The sequence below is a fragment of the Cherax quadricarinatus genome, chromosome 6, assembly GCF_038502225.1.
Source record: "Cherax quadricarinatus isolate ZL_2023a chromosome 6, ASM3850222v1, whole genome shotgun sequence".
In the NCBI taxonomy this organism is placed as follows: Eukaryota; Metazoa; Arthropoda; class Malacostraca; order Decapoda; family Parastacidae; genus Cherax; species Cherax quadricarinatus.
Window position 1 is genome coordinate 26,954,845 of NC_091297.1, and position 19,004 is coordinate 26,973,848.

General features: G+C 43.1%; 1 protein-coding gene across 4 annotated transcripts in view; it reads left to right on the plus strand.

Annotated features, from left to right (window-relative positions):
* Positions 1-19,004, plus strand: part of LOC128691962 (uncharacterized) — a 385,950-nt gene that overhangs the window by 247,440 nt on the left and 119,506 nt on the right. Inside the window, exons 1-2 of one of the 4 annotated variants that reach the window (XM_070081142.1) lie at positions 13,224-13,322; positions 13,846-13,925. The exons of 2 other annotated variants lie outside the window; for them this stretch is intronic. In XM_070081142.1, coding sequence (XP_069937243.1) covers positions 13,902-13,925 — 24 coding nt within the window. In that variant the 5' untranslated portion in view covers positions 13,224-13,322; positions 13,846-13,901. Of the gene's footprint in view, positions 1-13,218; positions 13,323-13,845; positions 13,926-19,004 lie in introns of those variants that run through there. One more of the 4 variants, XM_070081123.1, reaches the window with a different exon arrangement.

A 19,004-nucleotide genomic window follows, 5' to 3' on the forward strand; every position in this document is an offset into this window, starting at 1 on the left:
AAACTCAGATGAATCACAGGATGTTAGGAAGTATTTCTTCAGTCACAGAGTAGTCAGGAAGTGGAATAGTTTGGGAAGCGATGTAGTGGAGGCAGGAAGCATACATAGCTTTAAGCAGAGGTATGATGAAGCTCATGGTTCAAGGAGTGACCCAGTAGCGGCCAGTGAAGGGGTGGGACCAGGAGCTATGACTACTCCTGCAACCACAACTAGGCGAGTACAACTAGATGAATACGCACACGCGCGCACATACGTACGTACGTGGTAATGCTTTATTTACAGGGAGCAAAGTCAGGGTATTTTTCCAGAATAGTCTGTAATATACCACTGTGGATAAAATGCTTTGACATATCTTGACCATTTCTGAGCGAGTTGTCTCTAAATTCATTAATTTTATCGCACTCCAGTACATAATGACGCAGGGTGTGACAATAGTCCATCTGGCAAAGTTTACATTTCGTTTGGTCTACATCTGATGGTGGTGATTTAACCTGCCAAAGATACTTGTAACCCAGTCGGGGCCGGGCAGTAGTGACATCCAAGAGTCTGCTTATTTTGTTGGATGCATTATAGTCGTGTGGCTCCTCCTGCATAACAGAATAATAAAAGTGACTAGTGCCAATCTCCCTCAGTCTCTTTGACCAAGTCAAATTTAGCTGAAGTTCTTTTCGTATTATTGCTTTCAAACTGCTGACTGACAACCCAAGATTGTAATCCACTCCCTCTTTGAAAGCATATAACTTGGCTAATTCATCAGTTCTAGCATGCATCTGAAGACCAATGTGAGATGGAATCCACAGAATGTGCACTCCGACTCCACTGTCTACAATCCTAACATACCTGTGTCTGGCTTCTGACACAAGCATGCCACAGTTTATACTTAATGAGTTGAGAGCATTTATGAATGATACAGAATCAGTTGCAATTAAAGTGCCAACCTTAGATACATGGACGCATTTGAGTGCAAGGAGTATGGCAAACAGTTCTGTTTGAAGGGTAGAGACCCAGTTACTGATGCGTGCTCCAATTGCTGAGAGCTACCACTGTATGACAGCAGCACTACCAGCTGCACCAGTGGATTAGTGAACAGAACCATCAACATAAATAATTTGTGTGTGCTGTGTGACCAAGTTAACAACTAAATAACTCAACTACGTGAAAATCATTACAGAGAAAAGTACAGTAGGAATTAAGTGAACTGAATTGTTTACACGAACATCTGAGAAAATCAGCTTGTAATAATAGGTACACGAATGTTAAATATTTAAGAAATACGATAAAGCTCATGGAGCAGGGAGAATGAACCTATTAGTGACCTGCGAAGAGGCGGAGCCAGGAGCCTTGCAACCACTAATAGGTGATGACAGGAAATTACTCTCCTCTCTTTCTGTAACTTCATTAAAAACATTTTAACTCTTCCTGAACTGGTCATTATGACATGTTCAGGCAAATAAAGGGTTTTTAAGGCCTGACCACCTATTGTAGGTACTGTACAGAATCGTGTTTTCTCTCCCAAATAACATACTAGTTTTGGTTTTTAACCTTCACAAACTTTGCAGCACTTAGATATTCTGGACACTGCTTGTCAGCAATTTCATGAACATGATTTAACTAAAGCTGCTTTACTCTCTCTAACATTTAACATATCTAGTTGTTGTAATTCATCCTGGCCTACATGTTTTCTTGGATGCAGGCCCAGGATATTTCTCGGCATTTTGTCCTGGGTGATTTGTAGTCTTTCATTTTTGTTAGAGCAGAGTACCATGAACAAAAATAATCTACATGACATTGTATAAGAACTAGACATAGGGTTCTATGAGCCTCGGCAGGTAAACACTATCTGCCTCTAGAGTAACTTTTACCTGGCATTTTTTCTTTTACTACATTATCTATCACTTCTGAAATGCTTAGATCAAAGGGAATTCCCAGTGATGGGTTCGCCATTACAGTAGACATTAAAAAGTATTTAATCTTTCCAATTGTGTAGAATGAATTGGAACCATCTGCCACTTTAGTTCCTTCATGGCATACCTCGTTATCCATATTTAGCACCGTTACATCTACCTACGGGTTTATGGCTATACACCAGCGCTTTTCGTTGGTGCCCAAGCTTTCCTGTAGTCTTCGATTTTTGAGTAAGAGTGTCTTGCCTTTGCACTTTTTAAAAGTCTCTGCAATCTGTTCCTTACTCTGTGAAATTCATTAAGCGTTGCAACATCCTGCTTGTTTGCCCTAAATGAATTTGATGTGTCAATAGTTATCCAAGGTTCAGTTCTTAGTTTAATCCTAGCCTCTTTTAACTGGTGCAATATATTATCAAGCATGGCGGTGAACATGGTTCCGAATGTGTCCCAGGCATCATTTACGTCCTTGCAACTTAATCACAATTGTGTAGCCTACTTACCAGTGTTTCTTCACTGTAGCTTCTAGCTGACTTCGTTTTAATTGTCCTGTGCATGCCTCTCCGTTCCCTAATGATTTTCATGGTGCAATAAGTGATGAAATGATCACTAAGACCCGTGATAATGACGCCTGACTGAATAATAGTATCAGCGGTTACAAAGTATGAGTCTGGAGACTGGAGTCTGCCTGAGTCTGGAGAGAGTTCCGGGGGTCAACGCCCCCGCGGCCCGGTCTGCGACCAGGCCGCCTGGTGGATCAGAGCCTGATCAACCAGGCTGTTACTGCTGGCTGCACGCAAACCAACGTACGAGCCACAGCCCGGCTGGTCAGGTACCGACTTTAGGTGCTTGTCCAGTGCCAGCTTGAAGACTGCCAGGGGTCTATTGGTAATCCCCCTTATGTATGCTGGGAGGCAGTTGAACAGTCTCGGGGCCCCTGACACTTACTGTATGGTCTCTTAACGTGCTAGTGACACCCCTGCTTTTCATTGGGGGGATGTTGCATCGTCTGCCAAGTCTTTTGCTTTCGCAGTGAGTGATTTTCGTGTGCAAGTTCGGTACTAGTCCCTCTTGGATTTTCCAGGTGTATATAGTAATCATGTATCTCTCTCCCGCCTGCGTTCCAGGGAATACAGGTTCAGGAACCTCAAGCGCTCCCAGTAATTTAGGTGTTTTATCTCCGTTATGCCTGCCGTGAAGGTTCTCTGTACATTTTCTAGGTCAGCAATTTCACCTGCCTTGAAAGGTGCTGTTAGTGTGCAGCAATATTCCAGCCTAGATAGAACAAGTGACCTGAAGAGTGTCATCATGGGCTTGGCATCCCTAGTTTTGAAGGTTCTCATTATCCATCCTGTCATTTTTCTAGCAGATGCGGTTGATACAATGTTATGGTCCTTGAAGGTGTGATCCTCCGACATGATCACTCCCAGGTCTTTGACGTTGGTGTTTCGCTCTATTTTGTGGCCAGAATTTGTTTTGTACTCTGATGAAGATTTAATTTCCTCGTGTTTACCATATCTGAGTAATTGAAATTTCTCATCGTTGAACTTCATATTGTTTTCTGCAGTATGGTGCCCTGCTCTTCCTCTTATACTTCAATGATCTTCCCAACGTATAACAACACCTGAAACCAATTCTCTTTGCTGACGACACGATTTATGTCATCTCCCACCCAAATCTTGCCTCACTCGACACCATTGTTAACGAGGAGCTACAAAAAATATCTGCTTGGATGACAGCCAATAAACTTAACACTGACAAAACCTATATTATGTTTGGTAACAAAGCAGGTGTTGCACAACTGAACATTAAGATCGATAACACTCTTACTGTCAAGCATAATGAGGGCAAATTCCTGGGCCTACACCTCGACAGTAACCTTAAATTTAGCACCTATATCCAAAACATCAAAAAAAGTATCCAAAACAGTCGGGATCCTCTTTAAGATACGTTACTACGTGCCACAATCAGCCCTTCTCACACTATACTATTCACTCATCTATCCCTACTCCACCTATGCTATTTGTGCCCGGGAATCAACAGTAGCAACACCCCTAAAGCAAATAATAACCCAACAAAAAGTCGAAGTAAGAATAATTACACAAACCCCGCCCCCCCACTCTTCAAGGATCTAAACTTATTGTGCAGAACATCCAAACTTACTACTGTGCAACCTACATTTACAGAACCGTAAATTCCTGAACTACAACATTTTCTTGATAGTTTTGACAGGGCCCACAGGCATAACACCAGGCACAAAATTCTCTGACATTCCCCCTGTCCGGCTAAACCTATACAAAAATTCAATGTACTTAAAAGGACCTAAAATCTGAAACACCCTACCTGAAAACTCTAGAACTGCAGACATATTCATCACTTTCAAAACTACCGTTAGAAAACATCTCCGTGACACACCCCACCATCTGCTAACTACATGAAAACCACCTATTCTCTTACTTCTATCATACACACACAAAAACAAACTAGACCTTCCCTTGATATCTGTGATTCGCCCCAATTTACACTTACACTCGCCCAAATGACTGTAAACGTAAAATTATGTAATAAAGCTATTACCTAATGAATCTTGAACTAGTCATAAGTTTGCCTGAGATACTCCAATATAGGAACTTTAATAGGAACTATGTATCATTGCCTATTGATATTAGCGGTTACCTACCGCTAATATCAATAGGCTCCATAACCTGTATTAATATAGTCTTAATAATTATTAGTCTGGCCAAAATGCCTAGTCACGTTAGGCATGAGTGTTCCTCTCTGTATTTAGTATTTTATAATATGTAAACCACACATTGTAACCAATATTTTATAATATGCAAACCCCACACTGTAATCTTTAGAGAATAAACTTTTTGATTTGATATATAGTCGAGTATGTTGTCTGAGAACTGTGTGATCTGGGTTGGTGCATTTATTGAATAACTTGTGGAAACTTTTAGATTTTCCTAAATTCAGCATATATAAATTTGAATAATACAATAATTGTGCAATAAAATGTGATTCTGATTTGACCCTTTCGAGAAATTGAGTGAGGGGGGATGGGGGGGTGTAGAACAGCAGCTGTGACGTGGACGGAGAGACCTATATTGCAACTGAATGTGTGTGAACACTAGTAAGAACTGTGCAATGTGATCAGGCGTTTCTGAAGGTCAGTTGATGTATATCGGCCTCAATCCGTAATTTAGAAATTACCGACACGTTTCCTGCCGAAGAACTGGGATAATGTGGAAAAACCCTTACATTTCTGCAACAAGAACAGAAAAAGAGGACACAGATTCTTGCTAGGAGAACACCTTAGTTAAGTGATGGTTACTCATAACGTACAGTAGTTCTGCATTGGCCATCGTGAATTCTAGCTGTAGTGGTAGCTTTAGGATGTGTTTCCAAAAAATAATAGATTCATTAATTAAATGGTAAGTGGTAATACGAATTTCTTTCCTAATAACACATAATTTGTCAGAATTGTAATTATTAATTTAATGTCAGGTCTAGCCTTTTGCAAGAGTGGTAGGGAGTGGGCATCGAGGGAGTAATAGTTCGGCGACCTGCTGTGACTGTCCCACATCTCGCTCAAATTACCGGAACGTAATAATTCAGGTAATACCATGTAAACCTCGTGTAGGTAATTGCTCACATAATAATAATTCAAATAACTATTTAATCCCAGAATTTGCTTATACCTGCTACATAGCCCGTTATTTTGTTGTTGATAATAGATACTAGTCTTCCAGTATTACTGTCTCGCAGTTATTACCTGGAGTTTACCTGGAGAGGGTTTCAGAGGTCAACGCCCCAGCGGGCGCCCGGTCTGTGACGAGGCCTCATGGTGGATCAGGGTCTGATCAACCAGGCTGTTACTGCTGGCCGCATGCAAGCTGACGTACGAACCACAGCCCGGTTGGTCAGGTACTGACTTTAGGTGCCTGTCCACTGCCTTCTTGAAGACAGCCAAGGGTCTATTGGTAATCCCCCTTATGTATGCTGGGAGGCAATTGAACAGTCTTGGGCCCCGGACACTCATTGTGTTCTTTCAGTGTACTCGTGGCACCCCTGCTTTTCATCGGGAAAATGTTGCATATCCTGCCGAATCTTTTGCTTTCATATGGAGTGATTTTCGTGTGCAAGTTTGGTACCAATCCCTCCAGGACCTTCCAAGTGTATATTATCATGCATCTCTCTCGCCTGCGTTTGAGGGAATACAGATCAAGGACCTTCAACCGTTCCCAGTAGTTTAGGTGCCTTATCGCACTTACGTGTGCCCTGAAAGTTCTTTGTACACTCTCCAGGTCTGCAATGTCGCCAGCCTTGAAGGGGGCCGTTAGTGTACAGCAGTATTCCAGCCTAGAGAGCACAAGTGATTTGAAGAGAATCATCATGGGCTTGGCATCCCTGGTTTTGAAGTTTCTCATTATCCATCCTATCATTTCCCTAGCGGATGAGGTAGATACATTGTTGTGGTCTTTGAAGGCGAGATCCTCTGACATTCACTCCCAGGTCCTTCACAGTACTTTTCCGCTCTATTGTATGGTTAGAATTTGTGGTATACCCTGACACATTTTCAATTTCTTCAAGTTTTCCATATCTGAGTAGTTATGATTAGTTCCGAAGAAGACTCGAAAAAGTTTTCGAAGAACTGATCATGGGTGTGGGAAACGGTAACTAGTTCCTGCTAAGATAGTTACCATCTTGGGCATTAACGCCTTGAACTATACAATCTTCAGTTTACTGTCGTCCAAGTCTGGTGTTAGGTTAAGTAATTTCCTGCATGAGCGTTTTATATTCCTACTGTGGAAATTATTTAATTTCCGAAGCTATAGTGCCTAATTTTGAGCGCACATACAGAGGTACAAAAAAATACAGATAAGAGCAGCATGCCAAAGCCACTTATACTATGCATAGCATTACGGGCTGGCTTAAAATTAACTTAAGATTAACTAAGCAATGATGAAATCAGTGATAAAACATTAATGTAAACAGATTACTATAAAGCACAAGTGAGTATTACAAAGACAGGTCATATGGTTGCATTCAGTTAGGTAGTGATTCTGTTAGGTAGTGTATTTAAAAAATAATAGTTAGATTCGGTTTTAGGTTTAACATTTATGTGATATAATTGTGAGAAACATTTAAGATATACAATTTATAAGGTTCAGTTATTCAGTATTTATTTGGTTTTGGGTGAGTAAGTGATCTTTGAGAAGAGACTTGAATTTATAAACAGGTAGTGTTTCTTTTATATTCACAGGTAATGAATTCCAGATTTTAGGGCCTTTTATGTGCATTGAGTTTTTGCATAGTGGGAGATGGACACGAGGAACATCAAAGAGTGATCTGTGCCTTGTGTTATGGTCATGTGTTCTGTTGAGGTTGGCAAGGAGATGTTTGAGGGGAGGGTTAATATCAGAGTTAAGTGTTCTATGTATGTAATAGGTGCAGTAATAAGTATGGATGTTTTGTATGGTGAGTAGGTTTAGTGTATTGAATATTGGTGGAGTGTGCTGCCTGTAGTGAGAATTTGTTATTCTAACTGCAGCCTTTTGTTGAGTAATTAGTGGTCTGAGATGGTTAATTGTTGTTGAGCCCCATGCACAAATTCCATAGGTGAGATAGGGGTAAATAAGAGAGTGATATAGGGCCAGGAGGGCTGGAGTTTACCTGGAGTTTACCTGGAGAGAGTTTCGGGGGTCAACGCCCCCGCGGCCCGGTCTGTGACCAGGCCTCCTGGTGGATCAGCGCCTGATCAACCAGGCTGTTGCTGCTGGCTGCACGCAAACCAACGTACGAGCCACAGCCCGGCTGATCAGGAACTGACTTTAGGTGCTTGTCCAGTGCCAGCTTGAAGACTGCCAGGGGTCTGTTGGTAATCCCCCTTATGTGTGCTGGGAGGCAGTTGAACAGTCTCGGGCCCCTGACACTTATTGTATGGTCTCTTAACGTGCTAGTGACACCCCTGCTTTTCATTGGGGGGATGGTGCATCGTCTGCCAAGTCTTTTGCTTTCGTAGTGAGTGATTTTCGTGTGCAAGTTCGGTACTAGTCCCTCTAGGATTTTCCAGGTGTATATAATCATGTATCTCTCCCTCCTGCGTTCCAGGGAATACAGGTTTAGAAACCTCAAGCGCTCCCAGTAATTGAGGTTTTATCTCCGTTATGCGCGCCGTGAAAGTTCTCTGTACATTTTCTAGGTCGGCAATTTCACCTGCCTTGAAAGGTGCTGTTAGAGTGCAGCAATATTCCAGCCTAGATAGAACAAGTGACATGAAGAGTGTCATCATGGGCTTGGCCTCCCTAGTTTTGAAGGTTCTCATTATCCATCCTGTAATTTTTCTAGCAGATGTGATTGATACAATGTTATGGTCCTTGAAGGTGAGATCCTCCGACATAATCACTCCCAGGTCTTTGACGTTGGTGTTTCGCTCTATTTTGTGGCCAGAATTTGTTTTGTACTCTGATGAAGATTTAATTTCCTCATGTTTACCATATCTGAGTAATTGAAATTTCTCATCGTTGAACTTCATATTGTTTTCTGCAGCCCACTGAAAGATTTGGTTGATGTCTGCCTGGAGCTTTGCAGTGTCTGCAATGGAAGACACTGTCATGCAGATTCGGGTGTCATCTGCAAAGGAAGACACGGTGCTGTGGCTGACATCCTTGTCTATGTCGGATATAAGGATGAGGAACAAGATGGGAGCGAGTACTGTGCCTTGTGGAACAGAGCTTTTCACCGTAGCTGCCTCGGACTTTACTCTGTTGACGACTACTCTCTGTGTTCTGTTAGTGAGGAAATTATAGATCCATCGACCGACTTTTCCTGTTATTCCTTTAGCACGCATTTTGTGCGCTATTACGCCATGGTCACACTTGTCGAAGGCTTTTGCAAAGTCTGTATATATTACATCTGCATTCTTTTTGTCTTCTAGTGCATTTAGGACCTTGTCGTAGTGGTCCAATAGTTGAGACAGACAGGAGCGACCTGTTCTAAACCCATGTTGCCCTGGGTTGTGTAACTGATGGGTTTCTAGATGCGTGGTGATCTTGCTTCTTAGGACCCTTTCAAAGATTTTTATGATATGGGATGTTAGTGCTATTGGTCTGTAGTTCTTTGCTGTTGCTTTACTGCCCCCTTTGTGGAGTGGGGCTATGTCTGTTGTTTTTAGTAACTGTGGGACGACCCCCGTGTCCATGCTCCCTCTCCATAGGATGGAAAAGGCTCGTGATAGGGGCTTCTTGCAGTTCTTGATGAACACAGAGTTCCATGAGTCTGGCCCTGGGGCAGAGTGCATGGGCATGTCATTTATCGCCTGTTCGAAGTCATTTGGCGTCAGGATAACATCGGATAGGCTTGTGTTAATCAAATTTTGTGGCTCTCTCATAAAAAATTCATTTTGATCTTCGACTCTCAGTCTGGTTAGCGGCTTGCTAAAAACTGAGTCATATTGGGACTTGAGTAGCTCACTCATTTCCTTGTTGTCATCTGTGTAGGACCCATCTTGTTTAAGTAGGGGCCCAATACTGGACGTTGTTCTCGATTTTGATTTGGCATAGGAGAAGAAATACTTTGGGTTTCTTTCGATTTCATTTATGGCTTTTAGTTCTTCCCGCGATTCCTGACTCCTAAAGGATTCTTTTAGCTTAAGTTCGATGCTTGCTATTTCTCTGACCAGTGTCTCCCTACGCATTTCAGATATATTGACCTCTTTTAGCCGCTCTGTTATTCTTTTCCGTCGCCTGTAAAGGGAGCGCCTGTCTCTTTCTGTTTTACATCTACTCCTCCTTTTTCTTAGAGGAATAAGCCTTGTGCATACATCGAGTGCTACCGAGTTAATCTGTTCTAGGCATAAGTTGGGGTCTGTGTTGCTTAGTATATCTTCCCAGCTTATATCGGTTAGGACTTGGTTTACTTGGTCCCACTTTATGTTTTTGTTATTGAAGTTGAATTTGGTGAATGCTCCCTCGTGACTAATCTCCTTATGTCGGTCTGGGGCTCCGCGCATACATGACTGAACCTCAATTATGTTGTGATCTGAGTATATTGTTTTTGATATGGTGATATTTCTTATCAGATCATCATTGTTAGTGAAGATGAGGTCTAGTGTATTCTCCAGTCTAGTAGGCTCTATTATTTGCTGGTTTAAATTGAATTTTGTGCAGAGATTTAAAAGCTCGCGTGAGTGTGAGTTTTCATCAGAGCTGCCTCCTGGTGTTATTACTGCAACAATATTATTTGCTATATTCCTCCATTTTAGGTGCCTTAAGTTGAAATCCCCCAGGAGCAAGATGTTGGGTGCAGGAGCTGGAAGGTTTTCCAGACAGTGGTCAATTTTTAACAGCTGTTCCTGGAATTTAGGGATGTTGCATCCGGAGGCTTGTAGACTATCACAATGACTAGGTTTTGGTTCTCGACCTTTACTGCTAAAACTTCCACTACATCATTTGAGGCATTTAGCAGTTCTGTGCAAACAAGTGACTCTGCAATGTACAGGCCAACCCCCCCCTTTTGCCTGTTCACTCTGTCACATCTGTATAGGTTGTAACCTGGGATCCATATTTCGTTGTCCAAGTGATCCTTTATGTGGGTCTCAGTGAAAGCCGCGAACATTGCCTTTGCCTCTGCAAGCAGTCCACGGATGAAAGGTATTTTGTTGTTTGTTGCTGGCTTTAGACCCTGTATATTTGCAAAGAAGAATGTTATCGGACTGGTGGTATTGTTGGTACTGGGGGGGGATTTTTTTTCCGGCCTACAGTTGTGTATGGCTGTGTAACCAGGAATGGCATAGACATCTGTACTATCAGGCTTTAGCCAGGTTTCAGTTAGTGTAATGATGGACATATTGGCATGTAAGGAATTTAGTAATGCTATGAGGTCATCGTAATGCTTGCTTAAAGATCTGATATTGTAGTTAAAGATAGTTATGTTGTTGTTGGCACTGAGAAGTGCCTTTGATTGTTCTGCAGTGTAGTAATTACAGTAACACCCCCCCCCCCGCACATCTGCGCCTGCGCAGATGTGCGGGGGGGGGGGGTGAGGGGTCGAGCTGGGGCACGGGGTGGCGGCAGTGTTTTGAATGGGTGAGGAGGCTGTGAAAACCGGGGATGAGGAAACTGGCGTTCACGGCGGCCTAAGGATTAATATAGGCCTCAATTCATAATAGGAAGTGTCGTGACTGTCCCTAGTGAAGAGTGAGGGAACGTGATTTACGGGACCACCGTAAAAGGGAGGTTAAAGTCAGTGAATAATGGTTCGACCAGGTGTGACGGGTGCGCGGCCATGGTGTGTGTCCAGGGGAAATACCCGTGAGTTAATCCTTACTCATCGGCCTCAGATCTTAATGGAGTGACCTCTAATGTGTATAATGATTGAGACTTTAAATCGTCTTGTGAATGGTACTAGACTGGTTATAAATGACCATAATTTTTAAAGGGGTGGACCGGTAAGCCAGCGGAAGGCCTCGGTCAGATGACCGAAAGCTCCAAAGGCGGGTCATCATCTGACTAAGACCCGCGTCAGGAAACATTTGTCCTGTTTCCTGACGAACCTTACCTAACCTAACCTGTGAATGGTAGTGTAATCAGTGATAATAACATTAAGTTAAGAGAATGCGGGATGTGAAATAGATCGCCCTGCTCCGAGTGAACGAGTGATCATCGTATCGAAGATAGTGAAGTTTTATGGTATCACGACTTCTAAACCGGGACAAACCAACGGATACCTCGTCCTGCTGGAATAAGAACCGTGTCGGTGTGGCGGGACGTCGAAATGAGATGGTGAATGGAGGAAATAAGGAGCATCAATCACCCCCAGTTAAGTAACCCTTCTAGTTATAACAGACTGATACTGGCCAGTTAGGTATGTTTTAATTGGATAGGTTAAGGGTGATCCAGCCACATCGTGACCACCAGGGAATATCTGGTAAGTGGTGGGATTATGTACAAATGTTTTTCCTTGATGGAGGTATCCATGTGTATCCTATCCCCCCCCTTCATTCAGTTAAACTAATATAATCTATACAGTCCACAATTAATTAATAGCGCCGTGCTTGAGGGTGCTACCCAATTTATACTGGTCTCGGATAGATTGTGAGGGTCGAGGGGCCACCTGTAGTGACCAGAGGTGGTTAAGTTTTCTCACATGTCTACACGGGGTGACTACGGTAAACAATATGGTTGTCTCCCAATGAGATTACTTGTATGTATATAATGTTGAGGTACATACAGGTAAGCACCCTATAAAATTTTCCACACCTACGTTCTAATTATTTATTTTTATTTGGATATGATACATAGCTGTACACAGAAATATAGTGATTGGGTGTACGTTGGGTCTGTTAACTTCGTCGTAGTGTCATCTAACCAGGATTCAGTGATGTCTTGTTTGCTAGTATCTTATTCTGTTAGTTTGGTTAAGTGACTTAACAATGATGTGAACACAGTGAAGACCTGCTGTTTTGAAGCAATCATAATCTACATTTTGTGCTTCCATTGACATGCATGTCATTAAGACCATTATAAAAATATAATTCCATGTAGCTATAGGCTGACTAACTTGCTTATCTTTGGGAAGTCGTATATTGCACTGACCATCTTCTCTGTATATCACTAGTTCTTTATCACTGACATTCTTCACCCCACCAGAAACCACATTGCTACAAACCTCTATTATGTGAGTATTTTATGTATATTTTCCTTTATTTTAAAAATTCTGCATGAGGTCTTAATCTTGTGGAAATAAAAAAAAAAAAAACAATGTATAGTGTTTTCATATATGAACATTCAGGATAATTTGGCAGTTGTATGAGTGTCACCATATCCTGTTGTGCTTTAGTTAATACAGAGATTCTTTGTGAGGTAGTCATACCATACTCTAACGAGCTTCAGGAGTGTTCAGTGTTGTATAGAACAGTTTTCGTTTTCCTTAGAGGAAATACATTGAAGTTCGATAGTTACATAAACTGTATAGCTTATAGGCGGTAGTTAAAAAAAGGAAAATAATTTATCCGGGAGTCGGCCCATTATAATTATTACCTATGCAAGTTGTAGAGGTCATGAGTTAGGTATATAATCAGTGGTTTCATTCACAATATTAATATAATGGCGTGAATCATTCTATGTAATTCAAAGTTAAGCAAATTTCGATCTTAAAGGTGTCTCGGGCAAAACCTCGACTTGATGTGAGCTTCACTAGATAAATACAAGCTGGGGAAATAGCTATATTAACAGTGAAATATTTCCTCTGGCGGGTAAGCATTTTATTGATTGTGTGAGAGTAACGTATTGTAATAGTGGAGAAAATACGTTAATGGTTGTCCTAGTCGATGTTTTGGGGTTGACGTTAAGGTTGAAGCTGGTGGATCAGCTGTGTCGTGTTGTGGTTCTTGTCACAAGTTATTTTACCATGGAGGAGGTGAGTATTAGTGCATCCTATCATCACCTTACTCATGCACTATCTGCATCAATGATTAAGCCCAGCCACTGACACCAGATCGTCGTTTAGTTACCCTGTTCTCTAAAATAAAGGAGATTAAAATCCACTCATAGATAACTCGAGCTGAGAGAGGTATAGAAGCAAAGAATTTTAACTTCCTCCCATTTTTTTCCTTTTTCTCACGCTGATATGGCACTGTCATAACGTACATCATAGCAGAGTACCCTGTGGCAAATTGTTACACCATACGACAGACGTATGACCATATATAACGTTAAATATTTCAATTTAAACAGAGACCTAGACCCTCGTTGAAGGTTGTTCTGTCAAGGCCTATATATATATATATATATATATATATATATATATATATATATATATATATATATATATATATATATATATATATATATATATATATATATAATATATAATAATTATATATGTTGTTTACCCGCTTAAGTAAACTACGTGGAAAAGAATAAAAGTGATTTGCCTGCAGTAGTGTGGAACAGTTCGAGTGTAGGCCAGAGGCAGCCTCCAGTCACCTGCTCCAACATGTCTTATTTAGCTTACTACAAGGTAAGTATCAGTATTGACAAGTGTGTACGTGTGAAGCAGAATGTTGGGTGATGTATGAAGGGGAGGCAGGATGTATGTAGTGGATGGCACTCGTCTAGTACATGACACTCGTGTAGTTCATTGGGGGAATGTAGTAGACGATATAATATTGAGTGTTGACTTAAGGTGTTTAATACATGCCAGACGTGGCGAGAATGTAGTGGCAGTAACGTAAGGGTATGTAGTGGGTGGAGTTATGTAGGGGTATGTAGTGGGTGGGGTTATGTAGGGGTATGTAGTGGGTGGGGTTATGTAGGGGTATGTAGTGGGTGGGGTTATGTAGGGGTATGTAGTGGGTGGGGTTATGTAGGGGTATGTAGTGGGTGGGGTTTTGTAGGGGTATGTAGGGGTATGTAGTGGGTGGGGTTATGTAGGGGTATGTAGTGGGTGGGGTTATGTAGGGGTATGTAGTGGGTGAGGTTATGTAGGGGTATGTAGTGGGTGAGGTTATGTAGGGATATGTAGTGGGTGAGGTTATGTAGGAGTATGCAGTGGGTGAGGGTATGTAGGGGTATACAGTGGGTGAGGGTATGTAGATGTAAGGGAATATGTGGTGGATGGAGGTGTGTGTTCTGTGATACATGAGAGTTGGAGGATTTGTAGTGGATGTGGGGGTAAAGGGCATGTAGTGGATGTGGGGGTAAAGGGCATGTAGTGGATGTGGGGGTAAAGGGCATGTAGTGGATGTGGGGGTAAAGGGCAGGTAGTGGATGTGGGGGTAAAGGGCATGTAGTGGATGTGGGGGTAAAGGGCACATAGTGGATGTGGGGGTAAAGGGCACGTAGTGGATGTGGGGGTAAAGGGCACGTAGTGGATGTGGGGGTAAAGGGCACGTAGTGGATGTGGGGGTAAAGGGCACGTAGTGGATGTGGGGGTGAAGGGCACGTAGTGGATGTGGGGGTGAAGGGCACGTAGTGGATGTGGGGGTGAAGGGCACGTAGTGGATGTTGGGGTGAAGGGCACGTAGTGGATGTTGGGGTGAAGGGCACGTAGTGGATGTTGGGGTGAAGGGCACGTAGTGGATGTTGGGGTGAAGGGCACGTAGTGGATGTGGGGGTGAAGGGCACGTAGTGGATGTGGGGGTGAAGGGCACGTAGTGGATGTGGGGGTGATGGGCACGTAGTGGATGTGGGGGTGAAGGGCACGTAGTGGATGTGGGGGTGAAGGGCACGTAGTGGATGTGGGGGTGAAGGGCACGTAGTGGGTGTGGGGGTGAAGGGGCACGTAGTGGGTGTGGGGGTGAAGGGGCACGTAGTGGATGTGGGGGTGAAGGGGCACGTAGTGGATGTGGGGGTGAAGGGGCACGTAGTGGGTGTGGGGGTGAAGGGGCACGTAGTGGGTGTGGGGGTGAAGGGGCACGTAGTGGGTGTGGGGGGTGAAGGGGCACGTAGTGGGTGTGGGGGGTGAAGGGGCACGTAGTGGGTGTGGGGGGTGAAGGGGCACGTAGTGGGTGTGGGGGGTAAGGGGCACGTAGTGGGTGTGGGGGGTAAGGGGCACGTAGTGGTTGTGGGGGTTAAGGGGCACGTAGTGGGTGTGGGGGGTAAGGGGCACGTAGTGGGTGTGGGGGGTAAGGGGCACGTAGTGGGTGTGGGGGGTAAGGGGCACGTAGTGGGTGTGGGGGGTAAGGGGCACGTAGTGGGTGTGGGGGGTAAGGGGCACGTAGTGGGTGTGGGGGGTAAGGGGCACGTAGTGGGTGTGGGGGGTAAGGGGCACGTAGTGGGTGTGGGGGGGGAAGGGACACGTAGTGGGTGTGGGGGTCAGGGGCCATTAGTGGGTGTGGGGGTAAGGGGCACGTAGTGTGTGTGTGTGTGTGTGTGGGGGTAAGGGGCACATAAGGGGCACGTGTGTGTGTGTGGGGGTAAGGGGCACGTAGTGTGTGTGTGTGGGGGTAAGGGGCACGTAGTGTGTGTGTGGGGGTAAGGGGCACGTAGTGTGTGTGGGGGGGTAAGGGGCACGTAGTGTGTGTGTGGGGGGGTAAGGGGCACGTAGTGTGTGTGGGGGGGTAAGGGGCACGTAGTGTGTGTGTGTGTGTGGGGGGGTTAAGGAGCACGTAGTGTGTGTGTGTGTGTGTGTGTGTGGGGGGTAAGGGACACGTCGTGGGTGTGGGGGGTAAAGGGCGCATAGTGGGTGTGGGGCTAAAGGGAATATAGAGGTGGGGAGGTATATAGTTGATGTGGGTTAGGTGTGTATAATGGTTGATAAAGGGCAGAAAGGGAGGAGAATTTTTTTTTTATTTTTAGCTAACACGCATGTAAATATAAATAACTCAATTTACCTTATTCCTAGTATATCTTTCATAGTATAATAAGATATTATCTCCTTTATAGTACAGTGGACCCTTGGTTTTCATGAGTCTGTTTTCGTGAATTTTGGTTATCAGCAACTTTTTTCGTCAAAATATAGCCCTGGTTTTCGTGATTTCCCTTGGATTTCAGCGGTTGTATGGAACGTGTTCCAGTGGCCCTGCACACACAAGGCCTCCCACAGACGCATTCAGTCAGTCTGGCATTGTTTCTAGGCGAGTGAGCATCACCCTCTGCGTTCGTACAAAACATTTTATAATAATAAGAACATAAACAAAGAACACTGCAGCAGGCCTACTGACCCATGCGGAGCAGGTCCATAACCCACCCAATCTGGTCACCTCCACTCAAGGAAGGAGCACAGTGCCAGACCCAGCAGCACAAGCTAGTCAGGTCCAACTCACACCCACCCACACCCACTCGTGTATTTACCTAGCCTATTTTTAAAACTACACGACGTTTTAGCCTCAATAACTGTACTCAGGAGTTTGTTCCACTCATCCATAACTCTATTACCAAACTAGTGCTTTCCTATATCCTTCCTGAATCTGAATTTTTCCAACTTGAAACCATTGCTGCGAGTCCTGTCTCGCCTGGAAATTTTCAGTATGCTATTTACATCCCCTTTATTTATTCCTGTTTTCCATTTATACACCTCGATCATATCCCCCCCTAATTCTATGCCTTTTGAGAGAGTGCAGGGAAGATTTCTGATACATGGCATCATCATTGTCATCCTCTGTACGTTTTCCAGAGCATTTATATCCATTCTGTAATACGGTGACCAGAACTGAGCAGCATAGTCTAAATGAGGCCTAACCAAGGATATATAGAGTTGAACAACCTGAGGACTTCTATTATTTATACTTCTAGATATGAAGCCAAGAATTCTGTTAGCTTTATTGCAAACACTAATGCGCTGTTGTCTTGGTTTTAGATTACTGCTAACCAGAACTCCTAAATCCTTTTCGCAGTCAGTAGTATTAAGATCTACATTATTTACTTTATATGTCGCATGGTTATTTTCCTGTCCAACATTTAGAACTTTGCATTTGTCTATATTAAACTGCATCTGCCACTTCTCCGACCATTGCATCAGTCTATTCAAATCATCCTGGAGTGCTCTAGTGTCCTCATCAGAATGAATTGAACAGCCTATTTTGGCGTCATCAGCAAATTTGCTTATGTCGCTATTTATTCCCTCATCTATGTGGAGCACTGCTTGTGATGTGCCCCCATTCTGATTTCTACCCATTTATGCAAACTCACTGCTGCCTATTTGTCAGCCATGCCTCTACCCAGGAAAAAATTTCTCCTCCTATTCCGTGTGCCTTAAGTTTCCTCAATAGCCTCTGATGTGGAACTCTATCGAAAACCTTACTGAAGTCCATATACACTATCATATTCATTACCATGATCTACCTCCTCAAACACCTTAGTGAAAAAAGTTAGTAAATTCGTAAGACAGGAATGCCCTTTTGTAAAATCGTGTTGAGATCTATTAATCTGTGCCTATCAAGAAGGCTTCGAATTGCTTTGGCAATTATTGATTCCATAAATTTTCCCACTATGGAGGTAAGGCTTATTGGTCTAAAGTTCGAAGCCATGAACCTGTCGCCTGCCTTGTAAATGGGTAATACATTTGCCATTTTCCACGTGTCAGGCACTATGCCAGTTTGTAGTGATGTGTTAAAAACATTAGCCAAAGGTATGCTAAGTTCCTCTTTACATTCCTTTAACACCCTTGCAAACAGTTCATCAGGGCCTGGGGATTTGTTAGGTTTTAGTTTGTCTATTTGTCTGCGGACCATGTCACTAGTTACCACAATCGTGCATAGTTTATCATCATCCTGTTCTACATAATCTATTATTTCGGGAATATTGCTAGTATTTTCCTGGGTGAGAACTGAGAGGAAGTAGGTAATGAGAATTTCACACATATCCTTATCACTGTCAGTGATATGACCAGAGTTACTCTTAATGGGCTTATCTTGTCCCTAATCTTACTTCTGTATACCTGAAAGAACCCTTTTGGGTTAGTCTTTGAATCCCTTGCGACCTTAGCCTCATAATCCCTTTTTGCTTTTCTTATTCCTTTCTTTATTTCTCTCTAATTGAATATATTGATTTCTTAACTGCCCATCCCCTCTTTTGATATGCCTATATATGCCTCTCTTTTGACGAATGAGATGTTTTAATCTATTGTTCATCAATTTGGGATCATTCTTGTTAGATCTAATTTCCCTACTGGGAACAGAAGTTGTCTGGGCAGCTAGAACTATGCTCTGAAAAATGTCATATTGGCAACCAAGATCACCTACCTGACCCATAGTCAGGACATCCCAATTTTGGGACAGAGATTTGATTGCAGTTATCTGGGTAATTCCATGATATATTGAAACTAAGTGATTTGTGATCACTTTCCCCAAGCTCATCATTAACTTCAAGATTATTAATTAGTGACTCTTTGTTGGCAAGAGCCAAGTCTTCACTAAAGTGAAGACAGCAGTGGGAGACACCGCCTGAATCTTTGACCTGATGACGTAGCGCGAGCTACAGAAACGCATAGTCTAGATAAGGTACATTCTCACCCTTCTCCAAGGCTTTTGCTTCTTTTGAAACTTTATACCTACGACCTTTAATTCACCTAGTTTTACGAAATTCTAACGAGAATAGAAGACAGAGGATTTAGACGACCGAGCCTACGAACTCCAAATGATCACAAGGTCAAAACAGG